The 10,739-nt window shown below is 40.8% G+C and overlaps 1 protein-coding gene across 1 annotated transcript; it reads right to left on the bottom strand.

Moving 5' to 3' along the window:
• Positions 1 to 763: 763 nt before the first annotated feature.
• On the bottom strand, positions 764 to 9,902 carry SKIL (SKI like proto-oncogene). The gene is made up of 4 exons (XM_010165527.1): positions 8,631 to 9,902; positions 3,358 to 3,455; positions 1,286 to 1,524; positions 764 to 1,062 (listed from the first exon to the last, which is right to left on the bottom strand). Exons 1-4 carry the CDS (start codon positions 9,735 to 9,737, stop codon positions 764 to 766), a joined length of 1,743 nt encoding a protein of 580 aa, XP_010163829.1. The 5' UTR covers positions 9,738 to 9,902.
• Between the last annotated feature and the right edge of the window lie 837 nt (positions 9,903 to 10,739).

Below are 10,739 nucleotides of genomic sequence, written 5' to 3'. Positions count from 1 at the left end.
AAAATAAAATAAAATAAAATAAAATAAGAAATTATGTCTGGTCTATGAACGGAAGAAGCAAAGACACTATTTAATTTAATGCAGAAAACAGAAATGAGGCAAAATCACATGTGAATACCAGCTTCTAATATTATTAAAAAAGACTAACAAAATTCCCCTAAAAACAAGGGCTTATCAAATAGAAATAGGAAGGTGGTATTCTTTTTTTATACAGGGCAGTGATCAGATTGTTCCTAGAATACTGACATCTGCCATCTTTAAAATCCTGAAAATTGAGACATTTGAGAGGACTTAAACTGTATTTGCCAAAGTACTTAAATGTTTGGGAAACCCTCTAAAGTGCAAATAGCTTTCATTTGGATAAAATAAAAGAAGGAGCTGCTCGAACACAGCAGTTGCAAACTGAACAGACACCAATTATTAGTGGACTCGAACCTAATAAGCATAAGGAATATTCAAGATTCAAGATTCCACTGGAACAGGTTGCCCAAGGAAGTTGTGGATGCCCCCTCTCTGGAAGTGTTGAAGGCCAGGCTGGATGAGGCTTTGAGCAACCTGGTCTAGTGGAAGGTGTCCCTGCTGATGGCAGGGGGGTTGGAACTGGATGAGCTTTAAGGTCCCTTCCAACCCAAACCATTCCATGATTCTATGAAGATTTCAAGTCCGGATTCAAGCTGAGGAGGAAATTATCTGCGTGTTTTGGTGTTTCTAAATGAATGCAATCTGCCCTATTGATTCCAGAACCAACAAGCTTATATTGATTCTAGAACCACCGGTTTCCTGATGACAAAAGTGAAATGCACAGAGACTGGCACCGTACCATTTGAAGCTGCTGTTTCCTCCGCAAAATAGCATTGAGTTTTTCTTGTTGTTTGATGTAAGTTTTCATTACTTCTTCCATGATCCTTCCCTTGTCATCTTCACAACTGATGTCTTTCATGAGATTGGGGGACAAGGTTAGCACATCGTTACCTACTTCAAGGTGGCTAGAGTCTCTAGTGACTTTGGAAGAAAGACGTTCGGATTTTCCACCTCTCGCAGAACGAGTTGACACAGGTGGATCTACAGAAAAAAAAGGAGAAAAGAACACAGCATAATAATGACAGAAAATTAAATTTCCAGAGTGCAGAAAAAAAAATGCAAAGGAAATTGCAGATTATAAAAATGTCAAAAGAATTTTTAGAAAACTGAAATGACATCACAAAATATTAGCCTGGTGTTAAGCTTTCCAAAATTATATGGTATAAACATTGAAAAGACTTCCAACATACTTTTCACTACTCACCTAAAGGTTTATGCTGCTCCACACCAGCTTTCAAGTCAATTTTTTCCTGTTCTTCAAGAGAAAGCTCTGGATAGGAGGCAGGTTTTTTGTGCTTTCCACTGCTGAGCTTCTTCTCTGACTGCCCAGGTGAGGATTTAATTAATTCTGAAGCTCTGACCGTTGTTTTTGCAACATCCTTACATTGAGATGCAAGAGATACATTTGGGGCAACCACTTTATCACACATATAAAGGTAGTAACTGAAACAGCAGAACAGGAAAATTAAGAATTAAATGTAAGGCATAATAAATGATGCCTGGTAGAGATCCGTAAGTTTAATTTAATGCAATTTCAAACTGTAAAAGTTTCAATGAAAAATAAGCACATCCTTTTTAATTTTTTCCTATGCAAAAGGAAATCCTAATGACTCACTTAATCTTTACGGAGCAGATTATCTAGATAAGGTTCTGAGGCGATCAAACAAGAGGATTTTTCAAACATAGCTGATTAAAAAAATCATATAGAAAATCACAGAATCACAGAATGTCAGGGGTTGGAAGGGACCTCAAAAGATCATCCAGTCCAATCCCCCTGCCAGAGCAGGAACCTCAATGAGATCACACAGGAAGGCGTCCAGGTGGGTCTTGAATGTCTCCAGAGAAGGAGACTCCACACCCTCCCTGGGCAGCCTGTCCCAGGGCTCTGGCACCCTCACTGTAAAGAAGATTCTTCTCAAGTTTAAGTGGAACCTCCTGTGTTCCAGCTCACACCCATTGCCCCTTGTCCTACCATTGGGCATCACTGAGAAGAGCCTGGCTCCATCCTCCTGACATTCACCTTTAACATATTTATAAACATTAATGAGGTCCCCCCTCAGTCTCCTCTTCTCCAAGCTAAAGAGCCCCAGCTCCCTCAGCCTTTCCTCATCAGGGAGATGCTCCATTCCCTTCATCATCTTGGTGGCTCTGCACTGGAAGTCTTCATTTAAATACCAAGAGTGAAACTGGAATGCCACTGAATCCAGACTCTCCAGCATTTTCATAATCTATCTTAGCCCCGGAGGATGCGGGAAGCAATCAGTGCAGTGGGAATGAGCAGATCACGCTTTAAATAGCAAAGCTGTGTCCTGACAGTGCTGGGGCATGTCTGAGACCAATGCTGGACCTTCTTTCCTCCATATATTGACTAACCTGTCTGGATTTTCACAGCTCCTGGAATCCTGGGAGCAATTTTCTATTCCACCCTAACCTAGCCACTCAGTTTTTGTCTAGTACAGAGGAAAAAGCACCAGATGTGTTAAAGGTCAGTGCCAAGACAATCAGTGTCACAATGCTGGAGTCAAGATTGCTGTCTTCAACACTTTCCTTTCTTCTAGTTCTGAAGGAAGGCACTGATAGAACCATCACAGTAGCTCCCCCATTCACATGTTTGAGTGGGAACTAGTATGTGTGTTGTTGCTTTGATGTGTGCTGAAAGAGTCTGATCTCACCCACACACAGTAAATGCATCGCCACATGGGGATGAGGGCAAGAGGCACGTCAAGAAAAACTGCTTCCCTCGCTGATGCAGATGACAAACTTTGTACTATGTGAAGGAAATGCACTTGGTTTCTAAAACCAGGAAACTAATCAACAGACAATTCAGCTGAAGCCATTGTTCCAGTGCAGAAGAAAACCTTCAAACACGTTTTACAAGTCTTTTTTGATAGGAAATCGAGTTGCACTCACAGTAAATAGGCCCTGTGTAGCTTTCCACCTGCATGCATTATATTATAATAAGACAGATTAAAAATTACCTTCTGTAATTTCTACTCTGAAAAGGGAAATTGTAATTACATTTCAATTGTATTGCTACTGAAGAACACTCGTAGATCACAGCTTGAGTCCTGCCCCAAAAACCACTCATAAGCAGTTCATTACCATTTACACTAAGAAATGCAGGGTTCAGTTATTCCTGTGCAATCCCTTAGAGCTTTCCTAACAGTTCAGGTTGCAAATACTTTTTTTTTTCAGTTTGAATTATCTTTAAATAGCCACAGGTATTTGAATAATTGTACATACAGTGCTTATAGTTCTACACAGGAATTCAGTTACCTGGGATGGAAAAAGGAGGGTGGTTGAGGATCTGTTTCTGCTTCTTGCTTTATAACTGGATACCACTGTGGTAATTCCAGGCTCTGCTGTGAATCTGCCTAAAGAAAATAAAAATAAATTGGTAATTGTAAGATGGGTACATGTTACTCACGTTTTCATAAATGCTCCTGAGCAGAATGGCATTTACATGGTTAAAACATACACACTAGAGAAACTGGGGTACATGAAAATGGAGTGTTTCTGGCAGAGATGCAGGGTGATGCAAGCCACAGGAGATTGGTCAATCTCCAATTTCTCACTATGGGCAAAGTAGCAAAGAAGTTAAAAGAAAAATCTCTTTACAAACCTATATAAAAGCTCTGCTGAGTTTCCAGAACTCTGCCCCAGGCATGTCAAAAATGTTTGGGAGAAACAGAAAGCAGAAACTAGGATTCCCAAAAGGTTGTAGGAGCCTTTTGCAATAAAGTATCCACATCATAGTAAGCACCTGCCAGATACTTTATTACAAAATAAAACCTGTGAATAAAATTGAACAATTATTGGTGTTATAGAGACAGAACTTTCTTCAGTTCTCACCATTTTTTATTACAGAAGTGGGCAAAGCTGGTGCAATAACATGACAACTCCATTCCTTTTGCAGTAACAAACAAAATTAATTCAGGTGCATCAGAACAAATCATCTTAAAAAACTTCTGTGCATTCTGTATTTGGGTAGCAATTCTTGTTCTGTTTGTCTCTGCGATATTTTGTGCTCCACTGCAAAACTTCCTATCAATTTCAAGCGAGAGGTGTTTTGTCATATGCAAGACTCATAGCTAAGAAGCTGGTTCTTAATCTCACTGTATTGAAATAGCCTTGGGAAGCAGGTTTTTGGGTAAGGGATGGTTGGTTGACCCCAGTCAGCAGCCAAGCACCCACGCAGCTGCTCCCTCATCACCACCCCAGGGGATGGGGACAGAAGCAAGAAAGCTCCTAAACCAAGACAAAGATGGTTTAATAGATAAAGGAAAGAGAAAAAAAACAAGTGAAGCAAAGGATATTGCTCCCCATCTTCCACGGGCCAGCCAGTCTCTGAACAACGTCCACCTTGCATGCCAAAACCTCCTTTCCTCTCCTTCTATCCCAGTTTTTTATTGCTGAGCATGACATTATAAAGTACCAAGTATCTCTCTGACCCCTGCCAGCCTCTTGCCCACCCCCAGCCTACTCGCTGCAGGGGTCAGGCACAAAACAGAGAAAGCTGTGATGCTGCCTAAGCACTGTTCAGCAGCAGCCAAAACACTGCTGTGTAACCAACACTGGTTTAGCCACAAATCCAAAGCTCAGCACCCTACAGGCTGATGTGGAGAAAGTTAACACCCTTGGAAAGCTGATCAGTTTTTAAAAAAAGTCTATAAACCTAAAAAAACCCCCCATAAAATAAAAAAATCTTACTGTACAGAAAAATCCTACTGTACAGAAAGCTTCATCTGGCATTCCAACATCTTCACAATCTCTTGTGTACAAAATACACTATCAGAAAAGTTTATACTGACACACTCTGAAATAAACTGTCCCAGAACTTCATCTCTGGCAGTCAAGAGAGGAGAGTACCCAATTACACAAGAGAGTACCCGATTACATATGTGGCTTGTACCAAGGTCTGCACAATCAAATGCCAATTGACCATGAGAGAAACCAAATCCCATCTACAATATTCTGGTCAAAATTTCCAGCTCACTAAATCCAGCTCTAGCAATGAAACTGAAATTTAACTCCCCAGTTCCTCAGATCAGTTCCAATGCAGAGAGGAAGGAGGAAGGGCACAAGGAAGCTAAGCTCCAGAATAGTAAATTCACAATCAAGCCTTTAGATAATAAAATACAGCAAATAACCTCTAGAAAAATGGCCTCATCCTGACTCTTGTCAAGTTTCTCCTTATTCAGAACATTCTAATAATTTAAATAATGTACATATATTCTTCTACTTACATTACAGCTAGTACACCATAATCCAATTTTAACTTCTGAATGACATCTTGTCCATGTTTCAGGACTCATATTTTAACATGTTTATACATTTATATATGGAATTATGTATCAGTTAATCTGTATTTTCAAGTTATTAGGTCAGATTTTTATATTCCCATCTATTTCAACTGGAAACTAACTGCACTGTCTACCTATTAGTCTGCATTTTGCCAGTGAATTACATAACATGCAATCAAATTTTTACTTGGGAAAGAAAATGAAAAGTAACAGTAAATAAACATGAAGTCTTTTTCTAACAAGATTCCCCCCTCATCACCTAGGTTAATAAAATAGAGATAAAGCATCTACTTCAATATACACACGTGTATTTCATTACCTAACAGTCTGTTTAGTTTTAGATGCTCATAAATAATTCTATAAATGCAATATATCCGAGTAAAAGTGAATGATTTAAACTGCTTGAAAGGGCTACATGAAAAAGATGTCTTATTTTTTTTTCTAAAGTCAGTTGTACAAAGCTGCTCTTCAAGAAGAAAAATAAAATAGCAGTGGTTTCAGGCTAATCATTAAGCCAGTCGTTTTAGCAGAGATGGGATTTCTGGAAATACTCAGAGGAAATGTTAACTTTCTACACTATGAGCTTTTCCCCACACATGGTGATGAACTCAAGGAACTGGTCTGAGAAGAAAGACAAAGTGTTCTTGCAGAACAGTTATCAGAAACTGTCACAAAGGCAAAGGGAATGAGGATGTGACAGGGCAGAGATCAGCAGAGACTTGGTGACAGCTGTTCCCGTGAAGAGCAGGTGGATGTGACACTGCAGCCTAGAACTCAACCAAAAATCAGAAACTCAGGAACAGTCAACCACAGAGCTTACAGCTTTGTTATTGGCACAAAGAACAGAAAGGAATTAACTGTGTGAGCACAGCAGGTGAGGGCCTACCTTGTCTGCTCTTAAAATATTGAAAGCAAAAGCAGATTTGCACTGCGAGGCCAGTAAACTCAAGAGTGAAACGCCAAGGAGAAAGGCACTGCACAGGATCGAGGATGCTCCAAAGACCATGGGATTTAATTAATAACTTGTTATTACTGGATAGACAAAGCCCTAGTCAAGGGCAACTGTTCTTCCTGGGCCCTCCAAGATAACCTCAAAGATGCAGCAGCACTTCTGAGGGCTGACTCAGCACAGGAGGTAAGAAGGTGACAGAACAGCAAATGGAACATCCTGCAAATAAATTTCTCTAGGAGCGTAAGGAAAGGGAATGTCGACCTGTGGTACCTAACAGCTCTCTCACACCACAGAAATGAGGGAAGGAAAAGGTGATGAAGCAGCACAAGCTTCCCCAGAACAAGGAAACAGAGGCCGTGCTCCAACATTCCCCTATTAAATTTTTCTAATCTTTTGAACTTTCCAGATGAAAAACCACAACACAGAAAAAAAAAGAACCCTCCCCAATCATTTTATCTTTGTTCCAAGTCTTCACAGTTTTTCTCTCATTCTGATTTCATATGCTGCTTTGTAAGAAAGAACTATACAGGTCTGCAACAGAAGACTCCAGAAAGTTTTTGTATTTCATTTGCATTGATCCAGTCCCAATTACTGTCACTGCTAATTTCAGCTGGTTTGGGTTTTTTTTTCATCTGCACACATGAAACTGAAAGGTCTGATGGTCGCTAATTTCAGCTGGTTTGGGTTTTTTTTTCAGATCTGCACACATGAAACTGAAAGGTTTGAAATCTGCTCCTGTGAAAAGGGAAGCGGTATTACAGGCACAAATATAGAAGACTGTTTCCACTGATGCATCTACCATACTGTGGTTTATTACCTACAACAGCATTCATAGAATCATAGAATGGTTTGGATTGGAAGGGACCTTAAAGATCATCCAGTCCCAACCCCCCTGCCAGCAGCAGGGACACCTTCCACTAGACCAGGTTGCTCAAAGCCTCATCCAACCTGGCCTTGAACACTTCCAGGGAGGAGCAGCCACAGCTTCTCTGGGTAACCTGGGCCAGTGTCTCATCACCCTCACAGTGAAAAACTTCTTCCTAATATCTCATCTAAACCTACCCATTGCAAGGATAAAGTCTGCCACGTCTTTATCAGATGAAAAGTCAAGTCTCCTTGCTGTGAACTTACCTGCACTTCAATTAATTCACACAATATTCCAGACTTCCATGGAAATTTTTCTGCTAAAATCCCTTCCTGTAGGTTGGCACAACTGTAAAAATACCTGTTACTACAGCAAGCTTTTCTGCAATACTAACTTCTCAGAAGTTTATGCTGAAAGGTGTGAATTTACAGCATACCTTTTTGGGCTCAACCATCTGGACTGCTCTTGCAGCTATTTTGAAATCCACCACAAAACATCCAACAGGCAAAAAGGACAGATAGTCAAAGCAGTAGCCATCAAACAGACACACAAACACCAAATACACTGAAAAGAAACATAGTGGTGGGGCAGGAACTGTTTAAAAACTGCTTAAGTTTAAATTACACCCCAAAAAAATGTATATGCTATGAATGGAAACATCTATGATGTTCAGGATTTATCTGATGCTTGTCTTATTATTTAAAGTAGAAGCTCTCTAAGGGATAAATAAGCTCTGTATTTTTGAAGCACAGCACAGACTTGCAGCAGTATTTTAGGAAAAAATACAACATCTATTATTAACCATTGTCAAGATACCGGCCTACAGCTCATTACTTGGGCTGCTTAAAACCCCCTCTTTTTGGCATATTTCTCTATACAACTGGTTTAAACAGAAAAAAAAAAAGCTATTGCTGAACAAGCAGCAATTTATCAATGCACCATTAGCCTCCATGTAAAGTCATGAGATGGCTGGTTAGCAAGACAGGTCGCCAGAAACCCGCACATGTGTGTGCTGGAGTAAAAATAACAAACGAGGAATTAATTTGTAACACTTGATTTTCAAGCTCCTTTCTGCTTTGCTCAGCTGCTGCGACACACACCGCATAAAACATACTCAAAGGTCAAATGGGAGAATGCAAATTTCCACAATAGCTCTGCGTTTTCCAGAGACTGCACATTTTAGAACAGAACAAGAACCAACAAAGCCAAATCAGCTCAAATGAAGCTACTTACAGCCCAAAGAGGAGAGAAATTACTGCACCTTTTAATGAGAAATGTATTTCCACGGTGAAGCTCCCTCACAAATTTAACTCAGGCTTGATTTGACAAGCATTCCCATTTACAAAAGGGAAGCAATGCACTCCTAAAACATGTATTTACCTGTGAGGCTAAAGAGATGTGGGAGTTTTACAAGAGAAGGTGAACTTACTTTGGACCGAGTTCTTTTATGATTCTTCTCGCTGAATTTCTCCTTCATTTCCTCCAAGAGATGCTTCAGTTCCCGTTCCTCCGAAGTTCCTAAGTATTTTTGGTTAATATGCAGGTAGCAGTGCCACTTGGCCGACTCAAACCCCCAGTGGCAGGTCCTTTTGTCCGGGGATCTGTGAGAATGCATCACAAACGTCTGGGGTGAGAACATCCCGTAGCATTCCAAACACTGGATACACGGGTCATCCGGCGCAAGGTAGAACTGAGGTGCAAACAACCCCTGGCACTTGCCCAGGCATTCATGCTCGACTTCGAAGGCACTGCCAGTCTCTTTCAATTGAGCCAAGGTGTTCTTACCAGGGAGAAAACTGCCATTTTGGGGAAAAGTGCGAGGACGTAGTAAAGCATTGCATAGTCTCTGAGCGTCGGTCAGCGTAATCAGCCCGCAGGAGGGAGCATTAAATGGAAGAATTCCTAAAACCTTCAGAATATGAAGCTGGTCAGAAGTGCACCTTGAGCAGTAAATATATAGTTCATCACACACCGTATTGATCTGTTGCAATGAAAAGTCTCGGAGAACTGAATTCAACACCTGAGGCAGGCAAAGTCTTTTTTCTCCTCCGACTTTGAAACAAGAGATAGATTCCCCCTCCAGTACAGTTTGGGTGAGTTCTGTGGAGCTGTCCGGAGGAATGAGCAGCGGACCAGAAAGTATTCGTGGCGATGGAAGGGGCAAGAAGACAGTGGGTGACATACTTTCCTGGGAATAACGAGCTGAAAAAGCTGCCGGTCCACCCAGTGAACTCTGGCTGCTCAAGTGGAACTGTGCCAAGGTGTGTTTCAAACCTGGATTTAAATTCAAAGGCTCAGATAGCGAAGCACTGTTTGGTTTGGCTGTTTCCCCGTCAGCCTCCGCAGGAGTTTCGTCATACTCGTCCAAGTTTTCCTTCTTTATTGTTGGCAATTTATTTATTACAACTCGAACTTTGCTATTTACATGCATTTCTGTCATTGCTTTTTTTAATGGAGGACTCCCATCCTCTTGCATCCCACTCCTTTTTTGGTCAGAAACGAGACTTAGAGGGAAATTTATTTGTGGGCTTTCCATTGCTAAACACCAGAATTTTAATTAAATAAGTCCTGAATGTGCATTTTCCTGCTGGTTCATATAAAAAAATTTCAAGTGATCTTGATGACCTCAGGTACACCAAGTTTTGCACTCCTTTCAGTAAAATGTTACTTTTTCAGCCTCCAACAGTAAAAACCTGTAACCCATTTTGCATGTAATACCATAAAATTAATAATGGAAAGGTTACACAAATTGTTCTTTTATAGTTATATGTTCATATATAACTATATATAAAAAAAAATCCACTGCAATATGTATAGAAAAGGCTTTGCTTCATACCCTCCCCGCTATTTTACACAGTAGTCTTGTACAGTAATTTAGTAAAAAACGATGCATTGGTGCAAGAGTGTCCATCCTTGATCATTTTTTTTCCCCCTTTAAAAAATATACTGTCTCTTCAAATAAGTCTCTATTTAAAATATTAAAGTAGAAAAACGGTTTGAAGAACGCTGATCTTAACGCAACGGATCCAAACTGTAGTTTAAGTCGTATGAAAATTTTATTCAGCACTTTTAGTTCTGGGAGATCAAACACAATCTTTAAGGGCTTGCTTTAATTGCGCTTGAAGCCAACTTCATGATTTCACCACCGCCACCAGAGTTACTATGGCAGTTCCCAAAGAAATCCCCCCCAAATTAAAGGCTGATCCAGAACGCCGGCCAAAACTAAACGTCCCTAGAGAGTCACCTTTCGCACAGATGTCACTGGCGTGCGTCAGAATTTTCCCACCCCGAGTTATTAGTGAGAGAGGTAAGATCCAGGCCATCGGCTACGCTCATGCCTTGTGCTAACGCCGAGTTCTCTGTCTGCCCTTCCCGATTCCCTGTGTGGAAAGAGAGAGGTCAGGCATGAGCCATCCCCAAACGCGAGCTGGCGATGTCAAAGAGCGACCCGCTTCTCTAATTAATCACGAATTTCCTATAAAGCCCAAGCGCCAGCACAAGCCCTGGCAGATGGGCGAAGCCGGCGGCAGCTGCCCCA

This window comes from Antrostomus carolinensis, unplaced genomic scaffold (assembly GCF_000700745.2).
Source record: "Antrostomus carolinensis isolate BGI_N321 unplaced genomic scaffold, ASM70074v2 scaffold23713, whole genome shotgun sequence".
Classification (NCBI taxonomy): Eukaryota; Metazoa; Chordata; class Aves; order Caprimulgiformes; family Caprimulgidae; genus Antrostomus; species Antrostomus carolinensis.
The sequence above is the reverse complement of the archived record's forward strand: the minus strand, read 5'-3'. Positions and strand labels throughout refer to the sequence as shown.

Excerpts from the sequence above, each read along its gene's own strand:
- SKIL (XM_010165527.1), bottom strand. The coding sequence starts at position 9,737 with ATGGAAAGCCCACAAATAAATTTCCCTCTAAGTCTCGTTTCTGACCAA. Across the intron at positions 1,525-3,357 it reads CCCTCCTTTTTCCATCCCAG|TTACTACCTTTATATGTGTG; the intron begins GTAACTGAATTC and ends CTGCTGTTTCAG. Across the intron at positions 1,063-1,285 it reads GGAGCAGCATAAACCTTTAG|ATCCACCTGTGTCAACTCGT; the intron begins GTGAGTAGTGAA and ends TTTTTTCTGTAG.